Source organism: Monodon monoceros, unplaced genomic scaffold, assembly GCF_005190385.1.
Source record: "Monodon monoceros isolate NGI ecotype Baffin Bay Population unplaced genomic scaffold, NGI_Narwhal_1 Super_Scaffold_11, whole genome shotgun sequence".
Lineage (NCBI taxonomy): Eukaryota > Metazoa > Chordata > Mammalia > Artiodactyla > Monodontidae > Monodon > Monodon monoceros.
In genome coordinates this window covers 109,924,595-109,952,084 of record NW_021703767.1, presented here as the reverse complement: position 1 = coordinate 109,952,084, position 27,490 = coordinate 109,924,595, and the positions used below count along the sequence as shown (strand labels likewise).

At 40.7% G+C, this 27,490-nt stretch overlaps 1 protein-coding gene across 1 annotated transcript in view; it reads left to right on the top strand.

The window, feature by feature from the left end:
* Positions 1–27,490, top strand: part of ARHGEF26 (Rho guanine nucleotide exchange factor 26) — a 153,022-nt gene that overhangs the window by 75,102 nt on the left and 50,430 nt on the right. The window contains exons 7-10 of the mRNA XM_029214364.1: positions 8,779–8,931; positions 12,301–12,430; positions 16,043–16,117; positions 25,629–25,718. Of these exons, the coding sequence (XP_029070197.1) occupies positions 8,779–8,931; positions 12,301–12,430; positions 16,043–16,117; positions 25,629–25,718 (448 nt within the window). The remainder of the gene's footprint in view (positions 1–8,778; positions 8,932–12,300; positions 12,431–16,042; positions 16,118–25,628; positions 25,719–27,490) is intronic.

Here is a 27,490-nt window from a genome sequence, read left to right as displayed (position 1 = left end):
AGCACGTTTATAGAGTCCTCATTCTTTATTAGGTCCTGGAAATCCAGTGATGAACCAGGCATACTCGGTCTCAGTCTTCACAGTCATATATAAAATCGGGAGCGGGGGTGTGATTTTCTTTTAGATGGAAATGTACAGTTGTGCTCAAATTTTTAAAAAACATAATTAAAAACTGCAAAACTCTCTGTAATAACTCAGAGCATCCCAGGCCCAGGCATACACAAGGTTTCTTCTCTTCTCACGACGTTTTGATAAGAGTGCTGGCCCAGGCTTCCTGTCATTCATTCATTAGAGTGTTATCTTCATTTCTGGGAGAAATTGAAATGTGGATGTGTGCATGAGTAGTGCTGAAACAAAAGCATCAGGTGTGCAGAAGGTTACCATGGGAACAAGACCCTTTTCCTCCAGCTTCTGTGAAGTAGATTCATATGATAAGTACTTTAAATTCTCATTTTTAAGCAAAAACTTGGTCTAATGATATTAAAATTTCAAGAACTTTAAACATACTGTTTTTCTATATTTGTGTGCTCCTGTTTCTGTTCTCTGTAGCACGTACATGATCCCTGAGAGGAAGGACTAAGCAAACGGGAGCCTTAACCGATGCAAGGGAGTCTCCAGGACACTTGGTTCTGCATTCTCTCCATGCCCCTCCCTTCCCCGGCCCCCAGCTCCACCTTTCTTCTTTGGAATTTGCTGGGTGCCCTGAACTGAAAGTGTCTGTGGGGAGCTGTATTTAAACCTAGCAGGCTCTGTGTCATGTGGTATTAAGGGTAAGAAAACCCTTTGTTTATCTCTTCACCCCAGTCCTGTCCTTTCCGCCATATGTCCAGGTTGATTTTAAAGGTTTTTTTTTTTTTTAATAGTGATCTTGGGGTCTTCTTCTTTATTTATTTTTTATTTTATTTATTTTTGGCTGTGTTGGGTCTTCGTTTCTGTGCGAGGGCTTTCTCTAGTTGTGGCGAGCGGGGGCCACTCTTCATCGCGGTGCGCGGGCCTCTCACCGTCGCGGCCTCTCTTGTTGCGGAGCACAGGCTCCAGACGCGCAGGCTCAGTAGTTGTAGCTCACGGGCCCAGTTGCTCCGCGGCATGTGGGATCCTCCCGGACCAGGGCTCGAACCCGTGTCCCCTGCATTAGCAGGCAGATTCTCAACCACTGTGCCAGCAGGGAAGCCCGATTTTAAAGGTTTTGACAGGATGATGAGAATCTTTTAACAAAAACCATCCTAGAGATTTTAAGGATCAAACAGTAGCTCTCAGGATGGGAATGAGGGCTACCAGAACATTTTTGTTGAGAACATTTCTTCTCACATTCCCATTTTTAATTCAACCCATATCCCTTTATTATCAACCCAGAGAGAAAATTTCAGAGAACACTAAAATGGAGTGGGAGAAGGTGTACAGTCTGCTGGGGAGGAAACCCTGTGAGACCTTTACCAGATCAGGAGGTAGGGTCTTCTCATTGAGAAGCAACAGCCCTGTATTTCTGTTGAATTAACAGATTTCCTATCAGTGTGAGTCTGGTGAAGGATTCATAGATGAGCTTCATCTTGTTCATCACTGATTTTGATTGATTGATGATGGCTGCCCGGAGTACAGCTTCTGCGTGTGGGCAAAGCACCATCGTCAGTGATGCCTGCCGTGGCTTAGTGGAGTTACTCTTGCCATGCGTTTGCTCTTCCTGACCTAATGTATTAAAAGAAATTCATGCTTTAGTGTCAACGTGACCACTAAAACAAACAAAACAAAGCAAAGCAACCCCCCCAAAAAACAAACAAAAATCCAACAAACCCAAACAAATAAGCCCCAAATCTCACTTATCCACAGCAGAATAGAGTTTCATTTTGGTAGAGAACAGAATGTTCTGTTGTTGCTCTGTTAGGAAAGTATTTCCAGCAGCACATAGTTTGCTGCCACTTATCTGGAAAATGTCTTTGTTTAGTGAAGATATTTTATTATATAATAGCCATTTAGACATGTGAAACCTGCCTGGTATGTTACATGTCTCCAGCATAAGTGAATATGACCCTCTCTGGTGGGATACTGCGGCCACTTAGACTGACAGCTCATTCAAGTGAGGAAGGTATCGGGGAATGATCTGAGTTTGCTTTAGGCAGATGGATATTAATGAAGGAAAAGTACCTTGAAAGGATGCCATTCCGAGAAAGGCACAGGACAGCACTGATTATAACCAGAACCCTGCTTTCTGTGCTTCTCCAGCTAGAGCGCTCAGTGCTGAGCTTCTTAGTGGCCTGGAATCCTCCCTAAATCAGGTGAGGGAGGGGCCGGTCTGGTAGGGTTTTCAGTAAGTGCAGCTGGCATTGAAGAAGCGTGGGCTGAACTGGGTCTCATTTTAGTGACCCTACTGGACAGGATTGTAAAAGCTTGTGCTGGGAGTTCGTTGTCTTCATTGGTGACCTTCACTGTGCCTCGAATAGCTCTGGGAATTCCGTTTGTGGTCAGTAAATATATACTGATTTGATTTACCAGTGAGTAGAGCAAGGTAGAGCCTGACTTCTTTGCAGGGGTTACATTCTTGGTAAAATAGCAACAGAACAAAATTCCTTGAACGGGTTCCATCTTCATAATTTTCTTTAATTTGTTTAGAACACAAATTCGATGTATTCACGCATCAAATATTTGGCTGTCTTTTGTATTCCAGGTGCTATGGCCAGGTCCCGAGCATAGAGTGTTGAACGAAACAGACATGACCTCTGTCCTCTAGCCCTTGCTAAGAGAGACAAAGGTAAACAAAATCATAATATAATTAATTATGATCATAGTAGGTACACCAAAGGAAAAGCACAGAGGTTTATTAGGACATAAAATAAGGGTGCCTAACCCAGCCCAGAAGGGTCAGGGAAGGCTTCCTGGAAGAGGCGAACTTTAATCTGAGACTTGAAGGATGAGTGGGACAAAGGGGAGGCAGCAGGGAACAGGGAGGGCTAAGATGATGACTCCCAGAGGGTTTCACCTGGCACCCATAAAACAGTATTTGTTCATGCTGTGTGGCTGGGGATCAGAACACGTTGCTGGCCGCCACCCTCCTGGAGGCTGCACCTAGGGAGGCTGTCAGCTTTTCTGCTGTCTTGCATATCTTGCCATAGGATAAATCTACTGTGAAAGTCTTTACTGTGTTGATGTGTGTAAATTATTTGCTGAGATAGTTAAACAGTTGGTCTTTTTGGAAAGTAATATATTTCTTCTTCAGTTCCAGCTGTTAGCCTTTTTTCTGGATGTCTAGGTTGAGGGCTGGCCAGTAGTAACAGAGCAGTGGGCACCTGCGAGCAGAGTCTACAGTAGGTGTAGTAGTTCAAACACAGGCTCTGGACTCAGAAAGCCTCTGGCTCTGGGTTCAAACTGAGGCCCAGTTGTTTCAAGTTTTGACTTAAGTACTCTTAGCCTTGGTTTTCTTATGGGTTTTTTGGCCGTCTCATAAAGTCGGCTTGAGGATTAAATTAGATGAGGCAGTGCATGAGAAGCCCTGGGCTTGGCACAGTGACTGGCGGTCATGATTATCAACTGTTTGCTCCTTGACATCCACCGAAGCATGTCATCCTGTGCTAGGCACATGGGAAGAAATTTTGTTGGCTGACTCATGAAACCAGATTTGTTGTCTGCATTAAATAAGTTTTAATCGCTTTTGTAGTTGGGCGGATTTACTGTACCGTCTTCAAGAGCTCTCAGGAATGCTCATCCCTGACATGCCAATGACATGACCAGATGAATTTTAAGAAGACTGTTAGTAATGGTATGGGGACATTTAGCCTCAATTTGTAGGTCTTTTCGGCCTACTACGGAAGGGAGAAAGTGATGCTCACAAAAGTATATGTGCTGAGTGTATCAGAAGCGGCTACATCACTGTTGACTTTGTTTTTTCCCTGAAAATGAAGTGCCACATTTAAGACCATCACTTGATAAAGCAACCACAAAAAGCCTAAGGAATATCCGGTCCCTGCAGCTGTAGGAAATATTAGAGGAGAGGTTACAGGCCTTGAGCAAGCTCCTCAAACATGGCCATGTAGTTCTCATCTTGAAGTCCCCACCTCCTGGGAGGCTGCCCTTGTGTTTCTTGGTGGTCTGACCTTTCTCTGCATAGCCAAGGAGCTCACCCGGGCAGGCTGCAGTCATTTGCATTGCTCATGTGAAGTATGGATGTGATTAGGTGGAGGGAGAAGAAGCAAGAAGCAAGCAGTTTAATTTTCCTTTGGACGTGTCAAATAGACAGCTGAAAATATGCATCTGTGAGAATTCAGAGCCACTGGATGCTGGTGATGGTGAGTCAGCAGTCAAACAGGGCTAACCTGGGTTTCTGGTTAAGAGGCAGTAAGAGGCAGTGCTTCCAGGAAGCCTTTCCTGGTTCATCAGAGGTTTCTCAAAATCTAGACTTTAGTGATGATGACATTAGAATTTTGGTGGGAAATAAAAAAGAAAGGTTGTGTAACATGATTGGTTGTAAAACACGATCATTTTGGTAATGCTACAAAGAGGAAATAATGAAGGTATTGTGCCAGAAAAAAAAATTCACTGGGCTGAAGTAGATTTCCATTAAAAAGTTATCCTTCAAGTAAACCAGATTGCTTCACAGACTCATTCAAGTTTCATCTAGGGAACCAGAATGCTTTTCTCTTTGCTTCATTTGGCTCTCCGGCTTTCTTGGTTATTGAAATAATACCTCATTCTTTAGTAATACTTTCTTGGCCTGTTTGTAGCTCAGCTCACTTAGTAAAATATGCAAATTTGCCAAAAATAACCAATATAATTTAACATAGAAAGCTTTGAATTATGTTTTAATTGTGCCAGTGTCTAAATAAAAGATGGGTGGCTTCGTTTATATTATGTTAAAATAAGTAGCATAGATATTTCATTAGTATTTTGTTTTTAATCTTGTACTTTGGCAAACCTTCTAGAGTGATAAATGAATTTTCCTTTTCATTGGGAAAAGCCAAGTTACTGTTGTTTTTGGTCATGTAGTTGCATTCCTCAGACTGTAACAGTTAGCTGAAGACAAGAAATTGGAAGAGATCTTTGCCGCTAAGATATTTATTTCCTAGATTTACATGATAATGACCTTATGAATGGTTTCTTATTTTTTCAATTTTCTTTGAACATTTTCTTAAACGACACTTGGAGCTAAAAGAAATTACAAATATTTTGCACTTATATGAAAACCAGCTAAAAACGAACTTGTCCTGATTACATAATACCTAGAATTCCTGTGGCTCTGAATTCTCACACATGTATATTTTCAGGGAAAGTTAAACTCTTTTCTTCTCGCTTCTCCCCCTTCCTCCTAAGTCCCTGTCTACCTGAATAGTTTCATGACCCACCTTGATGCCCAGCTAGAAACTTTGACTAGAAACCACAATGTCTTCCTTGACTTTTCCATCTAATGAGTTTCTCTATTCTATTAACTTTCCCACCAAATTATTACCCTAATGTGTCCTCCCTTTTTGATTTCCCACTGCCAAGGCTTTATTTTCACTTGCCCAGATTAGCATCTCACTGGCCTGCTTATGGTCTGTCTCTCCCCACTTCTGTCTCAATTGTCTCTGTCTGATTGGATGGCTTCAGCATCTCCATCCAGCAGGTTCTCCTTATCCATAGCATAGATTAAGCCCAAGTTCCTCAGTAGACAGTGAAACCTTTATAGTCTAGCTCTGACCCGCTTGCTTTGCAGCCCTCGTTCTCTGCCCCTGTTCCTCCTGTGGTCGACACCTCGCCTCGCTGAACCCCACAGTTTTCCCGACAAGATTCACGCCTGTGCCCACGTTGTGTCCCTGCCTGCAGTGCTCTGCCCCCCTTCTCCCCATATTGCCATCCTCATCCCTGATGACTCCTCACACCTTTCCTCACCTCACGCCCTGCCCTGCGCTTTTCACTGTATGTTTCTGTTAATAAGTCCTATATCGCAGTTAATTGGTTCCATGCCTCCCATGGGCCACTCAACTCTGAGTGTCAGGAGGTAAAGGATCGTTTCTTACTCCACCTTCACTTAAGGAAATAATCTTTCCTTGGCATGTAGCTCAGCTTATTCTGTATTGGTTCTTGGTTTTATACTATCATTTCTTGATATATACTATTAGTGGCAGAGTCAGAGAGCTTGAAAATCCACCTGTGGATATATATCCCAAAGATTTGAAAACAGTGACTCAAACAGATACTTGTATGGGAATGTTAACAGGAGCATTATTCACAATATCCAAAAGGTGGAGACAACCCAAGTGTTCCTCAACAGATGAACAGATAAACAAATTATGGTATGTACCTACAATGGAATATTATTCAGTCATAAAGAGGAAAAAGTTCTGGTATATCCCTTAACATGAATGAACCTAGGAAACATTATGCTAAGTGAAATAAGCCAGACAAAAAGTACAGATATTGTATGATTCCAGAAATATCTAGAATAGGCAGATTCATAGAGATAGAAAGTAGATCAGAGGTTATCAGGGGCTGGGGAGAGGGGGAAATGGGAGATTGTTGCTTAATGGGTACAGCATTTCTGATTGGGGTGAGGAAAGTATTTTGGAAATAGTGATGATGGTTACACAATATTGTGAATGTAATTAAAGCCATTGAAAATGGTTAAAATGTATATTTTACCAGAATGAAAAATATATAGTTCATATAATTTTTAAAAAGTTACTGCCACCAGCACCCTTATGCATATATGTTCCAACATGTAGTTAGCTATATACAAGCATTTTTTTCTTCCTATATCATTTATGTTTATCATTCTTACCTTCTTAATATATCACAAATTTCTTGAAGTCAAGGACCAGTCTAGATAGAAAATATTCTTTAAGAAACTTGGTTTTTGTTTGTATAGGGTTTGAAGTTGGATGTTTATGAAATTCTGAAACTTTTTGGAGAGGGTTTGACATTTTATTTGAATCTTAATAAACTCAGAGTGACAAAGTGACATGAAGTCACTGACTGAGTTTTGAAACGTAGATGTGTTTTTCTGACCTGCTGTCTAGGAACTGTGTGTATGAACCCTGATCCCACTGGGAGCAAAGCCAAATAATCCAGCAAAGTGTGTTTTTTTTTTTTTTTTTTTTGGTGGTACGCGGGCCTCTCACTGTTGTGGCCTCTCCTGTTGCGGAGCACAGGCTCCGGACGCGCAGGCTCAGTAGCCATGGCTCACGGGCCCAGCCGCTCCACGGCATGTGGGATCTTCCCGGACCGGGGCACGAACCCTTGTCCCCTGCATCGGCAGGCGGACCCTCAACCACTGCGCCACCAGGGAAGCCCCTCTTGCTGTTTTAAACAAGGGGCTTGGATGGTGAGGCCATGTAGATGGGAACCATATTGATTATTTTCCCTAAGTCCCTTTTAAAGGCAATTAAAATGTAGGTGTTTACCCAGAATATAAATAGATTTATTCTTCTAGGGAGTTAAAATGCATTTCTTTGTCTTTTAAGCTCCTATGGAGACTTTTAAAAATATAATAGATAATGATGACAAGCTAATACAATTTACATTAAAATGAGTTTAATGTACATGTACATTTATAAAAATAAGACCTCTTAATTCTTTTACTTGAGTGCCAGGATTTTCTTTGAAAAGAAGTGAGATATAAATGGGAGAAAATGTTAGCCTGTGTTTACTATTAATCACCTCATATAAATCTCTGGTGTCTCATTCACTGTGTGCCTTGAATTTTATATTATGGAGTCCACCCAGAAAACTGGTAAGGAGAAATGATGTGCTAAATGGTAAAGGGCTTATGGAAAACTAACCTTCCCTTGTACTACTATTCCAGAAGTCAACATTAGACATTATTGTTGGTTTCACCTTCATCACACTTTTAAAGAAAATGCTCTAGTCCTGTGTGATAGTTATTTCTATCAAGATTTTCCTGCCGCTCTGAACTTGCTCAGTAAGTGTGCTCTAGGGAAGATCCCAGTTTTTAGTGTGCATTCACATCATCGGGCGATCTTGATAAAATGCAGGTTCAGATTGGGGGAGGTAGGTGGCGAGATTCTGCATTTCTGGTGAGCTGTCATTTTTGATGAGCTGTTAGATGATACCAATGTTGCTGGTCACTGGTCCACATTTTCAGCAAGAATACTCTGTTTCAAATATCTGAGTTGATGTTCTGTTAAAATTGGATGCAATCTAAGGTTGCCAGAAAAAAATACAAGACATCCAAGATGTCCTATGCAATATTTGCACATGGTTGTATTAAAAAATTATTCATTGTTTATCTGAAATTTAACTTTAACGACTAGACACAATATGTGTGTGTGCAAGTACACACAACACACACACTGGCAACTCTAAATCGCAATCTTCAGTCATATACGAAGTCATTTAAATGTCATATATTAGATTTAAATGATATGATTATTTTTATTTTGAGAGAAAGGACACAGAACTAGGTTTGTTTCACACCTATTTTTTAGGCACTAACTTAGGTGTTTTGCTCATATGCTTTTCAATACAGTAAAATATGTAAGCATGAATCCTGTCCCCCTCCTAGTATCTGTGGAATTCTTGAAAAATAGTGAAATCTGTACATTCTAAAATATACCTGAAAGCACAGAAATGCCCTGGATTATTAATGTTTTAAGCCAACCATACGAAGTAATAAGGTCTTTATATGATAGATTTAAATTTAGACTCTTTTATAGTTTTTTTCTTGTATTTTTTGGTACCGTGTACTGTTGATATTTTCAAATCCTGTACGTATAATAGTATTACATGAGGATGATCTGTTGTCTATTAAAGCACACAGAAGAAAGTGTAAATGATTTTCTTTGTTTTTTTTTCCAGATTCTTTACAGAGTTGGAAGCAAGACATCAGAATAATATTTTCATAGATGACATAAGTGACATTGTGGAAAAACACACAGCATCCACATTTGACCCATATGTGAAATACTGCACAAATGAAGTCTACCAACAGCGGACACTACAAAAATTGTTGTAAGCAATATTGAATGTTACAGTTTTAATTATCTCATTTTAATTAGGTCACATAGATTGAAATTAATGGATCTCTTAAATTATATTTAGACATGCCTCCTGATGATCTATTTTCCAGAGAGAAATTTTTTTTCTTTTTATAAATTTTTTTTTTTGATGTTGGGGCTAGGAGTTTTTTATTAATTTATTTATCCATTTTTTCTGTGTTGGATCTTCGTTTCTGTGCGAGGGCTTTCTCTAGTTGCGGCGAGCGGGGGCCACTCTTCATTGCGGTGTGCGGGCCTCTCACTGTCGCGGCCTCTCTTGTTGCGGAGCACAGGCTCCAGGCGCGCAGGCTCAGTAGTTGTGGTGCACGGGCCCAGTTGCTCCGCGGCATGTGGGATCCTCCCAGACCAGGGCTCGAACCCGTGTCCCCTGCACTAGCAGGCAGACTCCCAACCACTGCGCCACCAGGGAAGCCCCAGAGAGAAATGATTAAGAGGATTGCTTTTAGGGTGAGGGCATTTGATTTTAAAAAAATCCCGTTTGTAGAGAATTTTGTCTCTAAAGCAATTATGAAATTGTAGTTTGTTGCTGTTTTCCTTTTTTTTTTTGCGGTACGCGGGCCTCTCACTGTTGCAGGCCTCTTCCGTTGCGGAGCACAGGCTCCGGACGCGCAGGCTCCGGACGCGCAGGCTCAGCGGCCATGGCTCACGGGCCCAGCCGCTCCGCGGCATGTGGGATCCTCCTGGAGCGGGGCACGAACCCTTGTCCCCTGCATCGGCAGGCGGACTCTCAACCACTGCGCCACCAGGGAAGCCCTCTTTTTTTTTTTAATTGCTGCAAGACACGGGGTTGGGGGGTAGGAGGGTTGGTGATCAGTGATCATCATTCTAAATGGTGAGAAGATTGTTCTCTAAGCTGTTATTTGACCATTAAGTAGCCTGAGGCCAAGATAGAGTTTTTGAGTAGGTTGAACTAGTGCCTAGGAGCCAGAGCTTTCTCAAGTATCCTAATCTTCCTCCATTCAAATGACAACTCTGTTCAGTTGTTTATAAGAATTGTTGATTTTCCCCCTCCGCGTAGTTAGGGGTTAAGGAGAGCAGGGGAAGGTCCGAAGGAAGGCAGTTTTTTTAAAAAGTTCTTAAAGGCTTTAACTATGAAACAAAAAAGAGTTAAACTTTAAATTTCCCCCCATACTTTTTCCCTTTGTCTGTTTAGGTTACTGAGCATTTTGTGATGTATATGCTATCTCTATCCTTAAAAGAGTCAGCAACGGTTCAGTAATGTCTATATTGCTTTCTTGCGGGGGTCGGGGGCTTGTTTATCACAAGGGGCTATCTATTTGACAGTGCAATTGTACATTGCTGTAAACTCAGTTTGAGGGCTGACTGGCTGTCATCATTCTCCTCCCCTCCTGTGCGTTGTGGCATTTATGACGGCAGCATGGAACCCAGGTCAGTTTCTATGCAATGTGTGAGACCCTGTGGTCATGATCACCTCATGGCTGCTTAGAGAAACAACCCCCAAGTTGGTGAGAAAGGCTGATTATGCCCCTTCCCCCTCCACATTCTCATTAAAATCTCCTCCAGGCAGGGTGGAAAACCCACAGCTGCCAACATCAAAGGAGGCTATTAGTACAAAGCAGGGTTTATAGGCACTACTGACATTTTGTCCTAGATTAGTCTTTGTCGTGGAAACTGCCCTATACATTGTAGCATGTTTAGCAGCCTCCCTGGCCCCTGCCCACAAGATGCTGATAGCACCACCACACCCCAGTGGTGATAAACAAAACTATCTCCAGACATTGCCTGACATCCCTTGCAGGGGTGGGGGATGGAGAATCACAACCCTTACTTTCCCTAAATTCCCCTCCATCCCCCATGGGAACTGCTGATGTAAAGGTTACTCTGTAACTGTTGGAAAATCCAAGTTACATGTGTGAAAACAAAGTCTGGAATTAGAGCTAAATTTCACTTTGTTTTGCAGGATTTTAAAAAATGCGAATAGGTACTGCTGTACTTTATGTAGTTCTTGAGAAATAAAGGTTTTATTTAAATTTGCTCAATGATACCATCATTGGAGCTTTCACATGGAAATTAGTAGCTGTGTTTTCAGAAACTTTGTTGCAGTTGATGTAAATTTACATTTAAGGCTGTGACTTTCAACTTCAGTTGCCCTTTGGAACCTGAGAACCAACAAACAATGCCCAGGGTGCATCCTAGACTGTTTCATCAGAATCTTTGGAGGTGCGGGGGTGGGTGGGGGGAGGGGGGCCTGGGGCCTAAGTAATTTAAATATGCAACTGGTTTAGAATTTGGTTTTTTTTAAACTTCCTAAAAATCTTTTCAAAGCTAGCAGGAAACCTAAAACTCCTCAATTTAAGAAAATGAGATTAAAACTTGTGTTCTTTCTTTTACTTTGTTCTTCTGGGTATTTCCTAATTTATTTCTAGCAGCCTTGAACCCAGCCATCCAAGTTTCAAAGTGTATTTTTTAAAAAAAGGTTACAATTGCCACTACCCTGCTTCTTGGCCTCCCCCCACCCCACCCGCCCTCCTCACAAGTCACCCTGGAACTCCTCAGAGCTCCCTTTGGGGTGAAGTGAGGTGACAGAGTGGGAGATACAGTATCAGGGACCCACTGAAAGTCAGAAGACCTCGGTTTGACTTCTATTTTTACTGAATACTAGATCTTTTATTTGGCAAGTTGGGGACCTTTCTGAGGCTCCATTCTTCCTGGAATCCCCTCTTGGCCTTCCCTGAAAGTTATAGGGTGGTTCCACATGAGATCCTTTATGTCGATGTATCTTGCTAAATTCTGTAAAAATGTTCTGGCAGTATTAACACTGTTCTAACGTCAGTGGGAGAGGAGGAATATTCTGGCTGGCATGATCAGAAGGTTTTCTGTCTTAGAAGCTTTGAAAAAGTCCAAAAGCCTCCTAGTAAGTAAATCTAGTCTGACATTTCTCTCTTAGATTATTATCTCAGGCTAGAGAAGTGGCTTAAAACATGTGTTATCTTTTAAATGGAATGTTTATAGATTATCAGATATGAGTTCTAGTGTGTATACTAATTTATAATGTGTACATTCACCATTATGATACCATTGCTTCTTCATTAGTTTATTTTCTACTTTTAAAAATTTCTAGCCCATACATTTTCATCTTACTGTTCATATTGTTACCTTAAATTTATATCTTATATTCAGTCTTGACTGTATAAGGCAGATAAGCCATGCATGTCTCTCTATGTAATTATGTGTTTGTTGTTTCTATATTTAAAAATCATTGATAATATATGAATGTATCACAATATTTTATTATACATTTTTACTTCTTAACTTGAAGAGGAAGTATTTTGAAGTTTTGTCTTTCTTTGTTTTTCCTCAGAGCCACCAACCCATCTTTTAAGGAAGTTTTGTCCCGAATCGAGTCCCACGAAGACTGTAGGAACTTACCCATGATCTCTTTTCTCATTCTCCCCATGCAGAGGGTGACCCGCCTTCCCCTGCTGATGGATGTAAGATGTGATCTGGTGTCTCTTTCCTCTGTGGATAGCTGTGCTGCTGCAAGTCCAATTAAGAAAATTATTCTTACCCCACTTAAATTATATCCCTTCTGTAAAATCCCCCAATTAAGTGAGAAGGTGCTGTTCAGTTGGAAAGTCCCACCTGTGTCTAATATCTTTGGAAATTATCTTCAATTTAGGCTTGTGGGGTCACTCTGAAGAAGTTAGATTATCCCTCATTTTCTTAACATTTTTTGAAATGGGAAGAATATTGACTTCTTGTAGTCAGGAGTCCCGGATTCCTTTTCTGGCTGATCCACTAGGCCTGTGACCTTGGGCAAGTCACTTAATCTCTTTGGGCCTCAGTTTCCTCTGGTTGACCACTAAGATCCCTTCCCTGTCACATTCCAAGATGATGAGGTGCTTCCATTTCGCACAGGAAGGAGGTCCTCTACAGAATCACAGGGCATGAACCTGCCCTATTTTGCATTGCTCAGAATGAGTGAGGAAAGTCCAGGCATCCGTCTTATCTTAGGAAACATTGATGAAGAAAACAAGTATGTGATTTTGAATAGTGGCTGGGAGAAGAGTTGAGACTGCCAGGTGGGAAACACAGCTGGGAGGACAGCCAGACGGTAGCTCAGGAGGCTGCACACTGGCTGGGCTGCAACTGCAGGGGCATCCATGAGAGAACGGGGTGGCCCGACATGACTCCCATCCAGCTAGAGGGGCAAAGAGTCTCTCTTTTTTTTTTTTTTTAATTGAAGTATAGTTGATTTACAATACTGTGTTAGTTTCAGGTGTACAGCAAAGTGATTCAGTTTTATACATATATATTTTTTCAGATTATTTTCCATTATAGGTTATTGTAAGATACATACTGTGTTTTACAGTAACTCCTTGTTGCTTATCTATTTAATATATAGTAGTATGTATCTGTTAATCCCAACTCCTAATTTATCCCTCTCCTGCCTTCCTTTCCCCTTTGGTAACTATAAGTTTGTTTTCTGTGTCTGTGAGTCCTTTGTTTTGTATATAGATTCATTTGTATTATTTTGTAGATTCCACATATGTGATATCATGTAATATTTATCTTTCTCTGTCAGACTTACTTCACTTAGTATGATAATCTCTAGGTCCATTCATGTTGCTGCAAATGGCATTATTTCATCCTTTTTTATGGCTGAGTAGTATTCCATTTTATGTATCACATCTTCTTAAACCAGTCGTCTGCTGATGGGCATTTGGGTTGCTTCCATGTCTTGGCTATTGTAAATAGTGCTGCTATGAATATTGGGATGCATGGATCTTTTTGAATTAAGAGTTTTTGTCTTTTCTGGATATATGCCCAGGAGTGGGATTGCTGGATCATATGCTAGCTCAAAGAGTATCTTTTTGATCAAATTAAAATATTTTGGCATAGTTCTACTTTACAATGGATAATATTAATATAATGTCAGTTTTGACATACTTGGTTTTACAAGTAAAAATACAGGGTAAAAATAAAGCAAAAAATTACAGTCAAGTAAGATAATAAAATAAATTCCATTTTCTCAATTCCATTATAAATTCTAAGAGCTATTCTGAAGAAGCACTGAAGTTTAGAAACGAGTGAAAGCGTGTGATCACGGTCGCTTTGCTGGCTCTGCTGCACGGTGAGGGCAAGGCTCAGCTGTCACTTCAGGATTCACAGCACCTGCTGCTCTCCAAGGCCACCTCAGTCTACTCCCTTTACACCCTTCCTTGTCCGTTCCCTGTGATTTATGAACTTCTCTCCTTGTAAATATTGGGAAACTTGCAGTTTTGTGAGTCTAGCTCTGATTTTTAAAAAATCAGTATTTATCATGTCTAAGAATAAAATGAAATCAGGTTATCAAAACTAAATTTTGGCTCTAAAAAGGTTTACTTCCTGTGCCTAATAAGACTTTTATAGAAATAATGAAACTTTGACACATATAGGAAAATACTAGTTTTCAAACTTTACTATTTTTTAACAAGACATGGTTGTTTTCTAAATGTAACATTTCTAGTAATGTTATGAATTTTCAGGATTGTTTCTTTTTTCTTCTTCTGAAAACGCGTTTTAGCCGAGTTTCCTTAGATTCTGTATATTCTGTGATCTCAGCCTTTTTTAATATTCTTTCCCTTTGTGATTCTGAGGAAATTGCTTAGATAGATTGGGACTCACAAAATCTAATATACATGTTGTAGATACCATGTTGGAGGTTTATGCCATGATTGCCCAGTAGGCTCTAAACTTTTTGGGGTCAGAGACCGTTTTGAGATTGTGCGTGAAGCTGTAGTCATTCTCCCTAGAAAATTCAGTGTGCAAAATTTTACCTAAAATAATTGAAATGTGGAAAGAAACTATGGACTAAGGATGCCTGCTCCCAGAGACAAAGACTAGTATTTTTCAAACTGTTTTTGTACCCATTAGTGGGTCATGAAATTGATTTTTGAATCATGAGCAGTGTTTTTAAAAAATGAATATAGAATAGAACATGTGGTATATGATATATACATCGTTCATAATGTGGTTAAATATTATTTCATAAAAAACGTGTTTCATTTTTGTGTGCATGTCTACTGGTTGCAGTGTAAAAGTATTTCTTGCAGTGGGTCATAGTCAAAAAGTTTTGAGAACCATTAATATAAATCCATCGATGGTACACTCTACGCTTCTCACATATCACATGTAACAATCCTGACCCCTGACTTTTGGATTTATAGACTTGGTGTTCGTCTGCATTTAAGGTACCAGTGGTTTGCTGCTTCCTAGTATCTTCCACCTCTGCTGGATGCCTGTTGCCCTAGTCTGTTTCCCATGTATGAGAACCTGGCCACCTGGGCAGAATTTAAATGTACCTAAAACATGGTCTCTTCAATGTTACTTCATTTGGAGATTTAGTTAAGCTTGTTAATTGAGGTGAACATTTTTTAACAGTTGAAATGGTTCTGTTGGCTTTGAATGGGTATAGTTTCAAAAGTTTTACATAATTCAGTATACCTTCAGTTGACCTTCTTTGAACTCGATTTTACCATCGCAAGAATAGCAGTGTAAACATATCAAGGGAAAATCCAGCAGCCGCTTTTTTGATCGTTTTATTCACATTATATCATCTGCAAATATAATAAGCTCTAATAATAATGAAGATGGTGATCATTAATTTTGTCATTCATTGAGAGCCTACTGTATGCCAGGTATTCATAAAAAAACTTTACATGCATTATCATTTAACTTTTATAACAACCTTGTGATGTAATTGCATTATCCCAATTTTACAGATGAGTAAACTGAGGTTTATAGAGTCAGGGTAGGTGACTTGCCCAAGGTCAAGTAGCTAGTCAGGAGCAGATCTGGAATTTGAAACCAGGTTCACCCACCTCTGAAGTCTATCCTCTTATTTAACTATCCTCTGGATTAACATGGATCCTGTGCTTTTAAAGAGTATCTCCTAGTTTTGTAATCGGATTTTAATGTCATCTTCAGACTCATCCATAGTATTGTGTTCAGCATTGTTAAGTTTGCTACAAGTAAGACTCTATGACTGGACGTTGGTTTTGTTTTACTTGGTAAAATAAATCAGTTGATTTTGTTCTTCTTTTACTTGATTGCAATTGCAGACTATCTGTCAAAAGACACCTAAGGACTCTTCAAAGTATGAAGTCTGCAAAAGGGCCTTAAAGGAAGTAAGCAAGGTAAGTGTTGAGAGGCTCATTACACAGTAATGGGATCACCCATTCAGATCTCTCTGAAGAGAACATGTCTGAGTTTGATGCTGAAAACTGGTAGATTCTCATAGCCATTTGCACACCATTCTTTGGGTAGTCGAAAAACAAAGCAATGTTTGCTGTACTCAAATGAAACTGGTATTTTTACTGTTTCAGACAGTCTTGTCTTAAGGGCCTTTAGATATCTCATTTTCTTTTGGTGTCTGCATTCGATAAGTATTTACTGAGTATCCACTACAGTGCCAGGGACAATGCCAGCCCCTGAAAATATGGGGATGAATAAGACATCGGTGGTTACTGCCCTTGTGGAATGTGCTGTGTAAAGGGGAAGGCAGACATTAAATAAGAATTACAGTAAAGGATGATGAGTGACATAAGAGGGAAGAACATAGTAATGTTGAAGCTGAAGCCTGACGCAAGAGTAGCTGCTGAATTCTCCACATTCTATAAACATGTTCCCAAAGACCGGAACGTGTTTATAGAATTTGGAGAACTAGAATGTTGTTCATGTGATGAGAGCCCAGTTCAGGAGAGAGAACACTGAGGAACCATGTTAGGGAATTGTGGACCTTATCCTAGGATGCTGTGGAAGCTGTAAATTCATGTGCTGTGAAGGTGACAGTGGGGATGAGCTCCAGTGATGAGGCCTTTGTAGTTGATGAGGCTACAGATGATAGGGGCCTGTACTGATGTGATAGTAGGATGGAGAGAAGCAAACCTACAACATAGCGGGGGTAGGCATGGAGAGTGTTTGGGTGGGCATATTTGCGGACAGAAATCAAGGAAAATAGTCTCTGGCTTGTGCAACCAGATGGATGCTCTTGTTTATCTCTACAGTAGGAACATAGGGAGAAGCTGATGAGTTCCATTTAGAATGTGTCGGAACTGAGATTCCTATAGAACATCCAAGTCAGGAGCTCAGTGGAGAGACTTGAATTGGAGATGTGGATTTGTGAATCATCAGCCTAGGGATGATTTTTGAAGCTGGGAGAATGGATGCAAGTACCAAGGAGGATGTATAATAAGAAGAGTAGTTAGTGAGTCCGAAGTACAACTGTGAAGAGCACCGGACTTCATCTTGTTTAGGGGAAAGGAACCAACAGAGGAGACTTGAAAAACAAAACAGAACGTACCAAAGAAGGAGGAAAACTTAATCAGTGGCCTGGCAAATTGCATGTAATATGGTGGAAGGAAGGTCAGCCCCATTGGGTGCTCCTGAAAGACAAAGTGGGATAATGATTGATGCGTTCACTGGGTTTATTTATCATCAGGTGGGTTGTGTCCTTGGTGAGGTGGGTGTGGAAGCCAGATTGGAGTGTGTTGAGGGCTGAGTGGGAGGTGGGAACAGGCAGCCAGCTAGTGTAGCTGTTTCAACAATCAGGCTGAGGGTAAAAAGACAAAAAGAGAGCTGTAGTTGAAAGGGAAGTGAGGGAGGGTCTTTTTTTGTTTAAAAGATTAGAGAAATGTGGGTATGTTTAAATGCTAACAGGAATATTTAGCTGCGAGAAAGCAATGGAAGTTATGGGAATCAGTGAGGATACGGCCCAGGGGAGCAAAGCTCATGATCGCATCAGAAGCATCCGAAGTATCTCGAAGCCGCACATTACTTCTGAGTTTGGTACATCTTTGTACCACTTTATTGTGAAGCACTTTTTGTTTTAATCAACTTTAAATTGACTCTATTTTACTTTTCCTTGCCAATAATAACTACAAAATCATGGGTTTTATGAGCTGGTTGTTTCTTTATATATATATATATATATATGTATGTATGTATATATCTTTATTGGAGTGTAATTGCTTTACAATGTTGTGTTAGTTTCTGCTGTACAATGAAGTGAATCAGCCATATGTGTACACATATCCCCTCCCTCTTAGACCCCCCATCCCACCCATCTAGGTCATCACAGAGCACTGAGCTGAGCCCCCTGTGCTATACAGCAGGTTCCTACTAGCTACCTATTTTACACACGGTACTGTATTTATGTCAAACCTAATCTCCCAATTCGTCCCACCTTCCTCTTCCTCCTCTGTGTCCACACATCCTTTCTCTACATCTGTGTTTCTATGCCTGCCCTGCAAATAGGTTCATCTGTACCAAATTCTAGATTCCACGTACATGCATTAATATACGATGTTTGTTTTCCTCTTTCTGACTTACTTCACTCTGTATGACAGACTCTAGGTCCATCCACATTTCTACAAATGACCCAATTTCATTTCTTTTCATGGCTGAGTAATATTCCATTATATATATGTACCACATCTTCTTTATCCATTCTTCTGTTGATGGACATTTAGGTTGTTTCCATGTCTTGGCTTTTGTGAATAGCGCTGCTGTGAACATAGGGGTGCACGTACCTTTCTGAATTAGAGTTTTGTTCAGATATATGCCTAGGAGTGGGATTGCTGAATCATATAGCAACTCAAAATATTTTTAGTTTTTTGAGGAACCTCTATATTGTTCTCCATAGTGGCTGCACCAATTACATTCCCACCGACAGTGTAGGAGGGTTCCCTTTTCTCCACACCCTCTCCAGCATTTGTTATTTGTAGACTTTTGAATGATGGCCATTCTGACTGGTGTGAGGTGGTACCTCATTGTGGTTTTGATATGCATTTCTCTAATAATTAGAAATGTTGAGCATCTTTTCATGTGCCTATTGGCCATCTGTATGTCTTCTTTGGAGAAATGTCTATATAGGTCTTCTGCCCATTTTTTTAATATTAAAAATAAGTTTATCTGTGTCTTAGTCTGTTTTGGCTGCTAGAACAACATACCGTGGACTGCATGGCTTATACACAATAGAAATTTATTTCTCACAGTTCTAGAGGCTGGAAGTCCAAGATCAAGGTGCCAGCGTGGTTGGGTTGGGGCCCTCTTCTAGCCAGGTTGCAGACTTCTCCTTATAGCCTCACATGGCAGAAGGGAGCGAGGGAGCTCTCTGGGACCTGTTGTAGAAAGCACTACTGTAAGTCCCCTACATACGAACAAATTCAATTTGGAGAGCGCGCTTGTAAGTCCAATTTGTTTGTAAGTCCAACAAAGTTAACCTAGGTACCCAACTAACACAGTACTGTACTGTAATAGGTTTATTATACTTTTCACACAAATAATACATAAAAAACAAATGAACACAAAAAATAAAACATTTTAAATCTTACAGTCCAGTACCTTGAAAAGTACGGTAGTACAGCACAGCAGCTGGCATACAGGGGCTGGCATCGAGTGAACAGGCAGGAAGAGTTACTGACTGGAGGAGGGAGACGAGGTGGGACATGGCAGAGCTGAAGAATTGTCAGCAATAGGAGATGGAGGGCAAGCTGCAATTTCATTCACACCTGACGTTTTTGGCACAGGTTCTGGTTCCTATGTGGGACTAGATACATGTTTGCATCTTTGAAAGTTTGAAACTTGAAGGTTTGTATGTAGGGGACTTACTGTAGTCCCATTTGTGAGGGCTGTATCCTCATGACTTCTAAGCACCTCCCAAAGTCCCCACTTGCTAATACCTAATATCATCTTCAGAGGTTAAGAATTTAACACATATTTTGGGGGGATATGAACATTCAAACCATAGCAGTCTGTCAACCACGTGAATGCATCTCTTGCTCCATCAGTGGTCTGCATATCCCACTTTGGGAAACACTAAGTGAAGAAATTTGGCCTGACAGGTATGAAATTACCTAAGGTCCTACTGCCCATGGGTCTCTCCTCCAGGACCCCAAATCCTATGGGGAAGGGGGGGGAGGGTCTTTAGGAGAAGCTATTGTACTTAGAGAAGTTCCAGCCTTGGCCATAAAAGAGATTGTGTCAGATTTTGTTTGGTTGTTACTGAGAAGTTGGAGAAGAATTCACACAGAAGAGAAAGGAGGAGGGTAATAGTAATTGAATTGAACGAGCAGTGATCCTTAATTTTTTTGAGACTTTTACATCCTAGTTACAGTAGACTGCTACATTCCTTCAGGTGTCTCTGGTTCACTTGATGTGACACTGGTTCTTTTAGGAAAGGCTGACAAAAATGTCATGTAACTGCCTTACCTTGATACTTACTGTATGAAGGACCCTCTGTGAAGAAGTGCTGTTCCAGTGAATTGTTTTTTCTAAGGCAGCGTTTCTCTCTCTTGAGTAGGAGTCCTGAATATCAGGATTATTCCCGCAATCTCCTAGTGTTGTAGGGAACTGAGGTTATCAATACAGCCAGCTTAGGGATTCATCTTCTTTTTCATTTGTGCAGGTTACTGATGGGGTTTTATAGATTCTGGGAAAACAATGTCAGTATTTTTAACAAAAAAACTGTGTACATAGAGCATTTATGGTTCAAAATCAAAATGCAGAATTTCAATAAGAATTGCTTCCCTTATCGGAAATGAAAGAAATTGGGAGTTCCCAGTATTTATTTTAGAGAGTGAAATTTTGTATGATGAAGCCCAAGTTTTTAGAACCGGACTCCACCTAAGGCCCTTGGGCAAGTCTCTCTAGATAGTTATTCATTCTTGGAAAAAATGAGTAATATCTTTTTTGGTAATTAAAATGCTAATGAAATTTATTTGCATAGTGTGAATAATACTTCAGTGAAATTGTTCCTGTATGTGGCTGACGTGACGGTGACAACTTACTGAATTGGGGCTTTGGAAAGACTTACTGACTTAGTCAAACAACTCAAAAACAAGAAAGATGTTTCTATCAAGTGAAATGTGTATTTATTCCAGATTTTCGGCTCAGATGCTGGGGCGGAGCCGGGGGGAGGGAAATTTCCAGGGAATCTGATAGTTCAGCTGGTGCAGAGTCGTGTCTGGTGTCTAAGGAGTGGTGCTCAGGACATGGTTTCTTATGCCAATGAAATCGTCCCTGCTGCTCTCTTTTATTTACTCTCCTGTGGAAAGAGAATAACTGCTTTAACGTGCACCTCATAAAAATTCTACTTCTATTTGGAGATTATATTAAGTTATAAGCTTTTCTCATAGTAGCAGAAGAGCCAAGTTCTCTTGAATCTTTTCTTGTAACTTATTGCTTCAGCTATTTAAAAGAGGTAGATATCTATCTATTAACATAAAAAGATCTCTAAGCTGTGTCAAGTGAAGAACATTAAGTTGCAGAACAGAACAAATAGTGTAATGACATCTAGGTAATAAAATGTGTTTATTTTGATGTTTTTAAATTGATGACATATGTATGTCATCAATTTATAGAAATAGTACCCAGAATCATACACATCAGACTTTCAACCGTGGTTACTGATGGTAAAGCGAGAGGAGAGCAGAAGGGAGGAATTAATAAGGTTTTTTTCCTTCACTCCAAGTACTGCTCTGAAAGAATGCATTTAAGGTTTACAAAGATAACATTTTAAAAATAATGTAATCAGTAATCTTGTCAAAGATAGTGACTGTTGCCATTTTATGGCGTGTCCTTCCAGTGGATGTAAATGTACACTTACACATGGATTCATGTGGTACCCATTTCATTTACTCTTCTAAATAGTGCTGCGTGGACTATGGCCTTACATAAATGATTGTGCTCCTCTGATGATTTCTGTTGAAAAGTTTCCAGAAATGGGTTTATTGGGGGGAAAAAAGGTAGGTATGATTTAAAGACCCCCAAGTGCCTTCAAGAAAAGTTGTCCCTGTATCCATGACAACCAGAAGTATTTCTAAGTGTCTATCTTACTGTGCACTCCCCAGCATCCAATATTCTTTTCATCTTTGTGAATTTGATAGATTGAAAATATTTTATTTTTGTTTTAATTTATATTTCTGCATTAGAGAGATTGAGTTCTTTTTTTGCCACATAAATTTGGCCTAAAACAAAAAATTCAGCCAAATTTAATAAAGCTTTGACAGACGCTAAAGGAAGTCACGGCTTTAATATGCGGAGGCTGATTTTAAGAAAAACACTATATCCAAATTAGCGCTTGTCCCTTCAACGTAGTCATTAATCAGAGTCCACTAATGATACCATTGCTTGATATATTTTGGGGGAACTTTTTTGTTCTTAATACGCCTTTGGAGGTGGCGGCTGGTGGAGTCTATGTTTGGAAGTTTAGGAAATAAAGATTATAACTTTATTTTCCATTTTCCCTTTCATTTTAAAGTGGGATAACTAAAAAGGAATTGCCCCCCCCTTTTTTAAGTGGCTTATAAATGGTCTCTGAAGGCAGTTTACACATTAACATTTGCTGAGCGTTGCTTTGTGTCTTAGGTACTGGGCTGGGCACTGAACTAACAAATATGGAAATTTCACAATCTCTGCTCTCCAGTCTTTTTAGAGAGGTAATACCCAAGATGAGTCCTGAAAGACAAATAGGGGGGTATAAATCTAGATAAGAAGGAGTCAGTGGGATAGAGTGGGGTGAAGAATGTTCAGGTAGAGGGAAACACACGTGCAAAAGTGCAAAGGGACGTGGAAGGGTGTGCGGCTCTGAGCAGAGATTTGGTAAGACTGAGGCCCAAGATAAGAGAAGCAGGAAGTTAGGGATCAAGTAAGTAGGTGCCAGATCATGGTCTTGCTAAGATTTAATTCTGAAAGCTTCGAGGAGCCTTTTAAGGATTTCAAACTGAGGAGTTGCATGATCAGATTTGAACTTAGGGGCTTCCCTGGTGGCGCAGTGGTTGAGAGTCCGCCTGCTGATGCAGGGGACAAGGGTTCGTGCCCCGGTCCGGGAAGATCCCACATGACGCGGAGCGGCTGGGCCCGTGAGCCATGGCCGCTGAGCCTGCGCATCCGGAGCCTGTGCTCCGCAACAGGAGAGGCCACAACAGTGAGAGGCCCGCGTACCTCAAAAAAAAAAAAAAAAGATTTGAACTTAGATAGATTGAAAATGTTTTTTCTGGATGACACATAAGGGTAGGGCAGAAGTGATGGCAGAGAATTAGGAGGCCAGTAATCCAAAGGAGAGGGAGTTTGAGCCTGAGTGCGGGGACAGGGCTGGTGGGTGAGTGGACAGCAGGATGGCAACATGAATGAGACTTTATGGACTGTTTGGATATGGAGGACAAAGGAGCCGGCGGCATCTGAGTGGTGGGGACCCAGCTTTTTGGCTTGGGGAAGCGGATGATGCTGGGATGATGCTGGTCCTCTAGTTTCCTCTTGTGCCATTTTCCTGTGTCCGGACCTTTTACTTTCTCAGGCACATGGCACTTTCCCAGTGTCAGCCCTTTGCTCCTGGGGTTCACTCTGCCTGGACCAGCGCTCTCCATTGATTTGGGTGCTAACTCCCTTTTCTCCTTCAGCTGTCAGCCTAAATGACCTCTCAGGAGAGGTCCCTGGCTCCCTCCTCACCCTCCCTCTCCCAGAACCCCTGTTTTTTTCCCCCCTTTAAGATTTCAGTCTGTAATTATTGTGTCTGCCCTTCTTTTATGAGGCTGGGGATTGTGTATCTCTCAAATGTTGTAACCCTAGCATCTGACACATACCATGTACAAAATAAACTTTTTTTTTCAGTGAATGTTATATTTATAAGGCGAAATATTGGCAAGTGAAAAAAATTAAGTCACAGACAAGCATTGAATAATCCATTTACAAAAATTAGAATTTCTACACATTATATGTGTGTGTTTATATGTTCATATAAGCATAGGAAAAAAAGAGAAAGTGTGTAACGCATCTTGTTTCCAGTTACCTCCATGGAGTAGGATTAGGTCAGAGCCTTTTATGGCCTGTTTTGTTTACTTATGTATTATAATTTTTTTATTTTTTACAGTAAGCATATGTAACTTAATGAAGCAGTAATATTAAAGTAAATCTAATCAGAATTTCTAGCTTCGCTTTTAACGATCACACGTCTTTATGGCCAATGATCCTTGTTATGGACAAGTTTTGTAGATTTTTCAGTTAATAAGAAATTGGAAATACAAAGTTTGTTTTGGTTTAGTCCAGTGAACTAATAATTATGTATTAGGTACAATGTAAAGGAGAAACTCCTGTGTGTCTCCTCTGTGCTCAGTACTCTACCCACAGAGCACTTCATTTCTGACCCTTGTGGTCACCAAATGTGTGGGGTCTTTCCCCACACCAAGTACTTCTGCTGAACCAGCTGGGTGTCTTACTGTATTCAGTTCAGTTCTCACTCCACCTGGAGGTATAGCATCAGATCCCACAGGGTAAGGGCTCAAGCCCGCAAGACTACACCCCCAACTTCATTTCAGTCACTAATCACAATTCCAGGTTGTTACCTGTGCTTCTGACCCACTGGCTATAAATCAAGTTCCCATGACTCCCTTGCCAGGTTTGATTAATTTGCTAGAGGGGCTCACAGAACTCAGGAAAACAGTTTACTTACTAGATGAGTGGTTTATTACAAAGGCTATTCAGGGATAAGAATGAACAGCCAGATGAAGAGATAAGGTGAGGTCTAGAAGGATGCCACCCTCCCAGCATGCAGGAGTGTTCTTGTTTACCAGCCTGGAAGCTCTCCAACTCCAAAGTTCAGGGATTTTTATGGAGGCTTCATTATGTAGGCGTGAATTATTCTATCACTGTCCAATAGTGATCGTGTTATCTCCAGCCCCTTTCCCCTCCCTGGAAGTCTGCAGGGCTGAAAGTTCCAGCCTTCTTTTTAATCACTTGGTTGGTTCCCCTGGCAACCAGCCCTATCCTTAGGGGCTTACCAGAAGTCACCTCATTAACATAAACTCAGACGTGGTTGAAAGGGGGGGCTTGTTATGAATAACAGAAGATACCCATTTCACTTTTATGCCCTGGAGCTATTTCAGGAACCGGTAGCAAAACTAAATTACAGCCAGAGATGCCCCTGTGGCTCTTACATAGGAAATTACAAGGGTTTTAGGAGCTGTGTGCCAGAAACCATGGAAAAAGACAAAATATATATTTTGTTTATTATAAATCATGATATCACAGCTACTCATCAAAGGACTATGAGTTTGTTCTGTTTGTAGATAAATCAGTAGTTCTAATTAAACTGAATTTCCCTTAGCTTGACCATCCTTGAAGAATCATTGACCATTAGGTTCCAATGGAAGGCTTTCCTCTTCCAGCATCCAGGTTACTGGTCACATGCTTTGCATGTAGAATCCTGCTAAGAATTTGCCTTTGAAGTCAGTGGTCTGCCCTCAGCTGCTCTGATATGAAGTGGGGAGAGAGGTGCAGCTTGCTCTGAGGTTGGTGATGTTCCCATGGGTGAAGGCAAGGAGGAGGGGCAGAGGAAAGGAGCAGAATGGAGTGGACTGGACCATTTGAGGAATCTGCCAAGTGTATGTGGAGGGCATCGTGTGATAATGCACAGAGGATGTGTGTCCCTGAAAATTCTCAGGACGTTTTTTTTCCTCTGTCTTCACATCCTGATGACACCACTTCCAACTGGGTACAAAGTCTTGACTGTGTGAAACTGTGAGTTCTTTAACTGTCTGGAATGAGTCTCTGGAGCTTCCACAGTGCTAATTGTTTCCTGTGAGATCTGCATTTGAAAGTGAGGTTTCTCTCGTTCACCTCTTAACCCTCCTTATTATCCTCTGTTTCCAGTTGGTTCGACTCTGCAATGAAGGAGCTCGGAAGATGGAAAGGACTGAAATGATGTACACAATTAACTCCCAGCTGGAGTTTAAAATTAAGGTATTCTCTCATACTTCTTCATAAATAGATTTGTTACTGCTCCTGCTTAAATCTTATGCGAATAAAGAGATAGTTGAGGGCAACAAAGTGGAGAGGAATTTGCTTTTCACAGCAGGGCCATAAATTGATTACAGAGAGGCTGGCAGGGGAAATAGCAGATGCTTTGCTTTGGACAATTCAGCTCTTGCTAATACCAGATAAAGTGACCTTTCTCTAGGCCACAGAGTTAGGTATTATCTAACTGGCACGTCCTTTTTTCCCAAGGAAGACACCAAACTTGAGAAAAGGGTGGTTAAAAATAATAGAATTTTAGAATAGAAAGGAGATTTCTTTAGTATTCTCAAAGTATCCTGCAAAACAGTGGTATCCCACGAGCTGGACCAGGGTGTTCTCCTAAATCAAATAAGTACACTCCTTTCTCAGTTTGCACAAAAGGATTACTAGTGAATTGTTCTTTTCAAATTTGTTTTTCTCCCATAATTCTTTTCTGCATATATGCTGCCTGCTACTGCGTGTCTCATACTGCTCAGGGGCAGATGACAGGATGGACAAAGAAGGAAATAACAATTAATGGCGAGGCTAGGCCATGGTCAGCTCCTTTGCTGGCTCACAGTTTAGTTCTTAATGTGTGTGAGTGTTCATGGTTGTGATTCTGTTTCGTTTTATGCCACTTGAATTTAATGAAGCAACTTAAAGCGGTCATATTTTTTCAGAGTGAAAGTGTTCCTAATTTGTGCAGTGGGATTAGAGCGATCGTGACATTATGCAGATAACTCTCTGCTGTGTCATATAGTTTGAGGGCCACTGATATAGTACAGCTACACCCTTTTATTTTATAAATGAGGGAAATACAACCCAGAGAATAATTAATTGTTAACAGGGTCATTCGGCTCGTGGTGGCAAAATCAGGACTAGGGTCCAGACATCCTGACTTGCAGATCAGTGTAAACTCTTCCACTGTGACACCCTGGCTATAAAGATTTAAATGCAGAAAGGTGATCCATGATTCTTCTTAGAAAATGATGGGTACTTGCTAAAAACAGCGTGCGCATGCACGCGCACGCACACTTTAGTTATTATACCCTCATATAGAAATTTATGGCAATTTCAAAACCCATTTTTTCCCATCCTTCAAAAAGAATCCTGTCCTTCACTTTCATTTGTTTCTAAGTATTTTAGAAAATATATCTATACATCAAAAGATTCTTTTTAATCCCCTCTTTTTTAAAGATGATAAATCTCTAACCATTTCCATTTTAAAAGTTGATAAGTCCTTCCCTAACCATTTTTCTTTTTCTTTCTTCACTGATAATCAGTTGGTTTAAGATACCTTTAAGCTCTGTTTCTCTAGAACCACAATTAATTTGTAACTGAAAAAATACTTACCCCAAGGGTTCTTAAAACTAAGTGATTGGGGCTTCCCTGGTGGCGCAGTGGTTGAGAGTCCGCCTGCCGATGCAGGGGACACGGGTTCGTGCCCCGGTCTGGGAGGATCCCACATGCTGCGGAGCGGCTGGGCCCGTGAGCCATGGCCACTGAGCCTGCGCGTCCAGAGCCTGTGCTCCGCAACAGGGAGAGGCCACAACAGTGAGAGGCCCACGTCCCACAAAAAAATAAATAAATAAATAAGTGATTAACATCAACTGAGTGCATGAGTTTTTGGTTTTTTGTTTTCTCTTGGTTCAATGATTAAGATTGCAAACTTAAAGGAAAGTATTCTAAGTTTAGATTTATAATGAAGGACTTAATTCAGACCACTTAGAAATACTAAT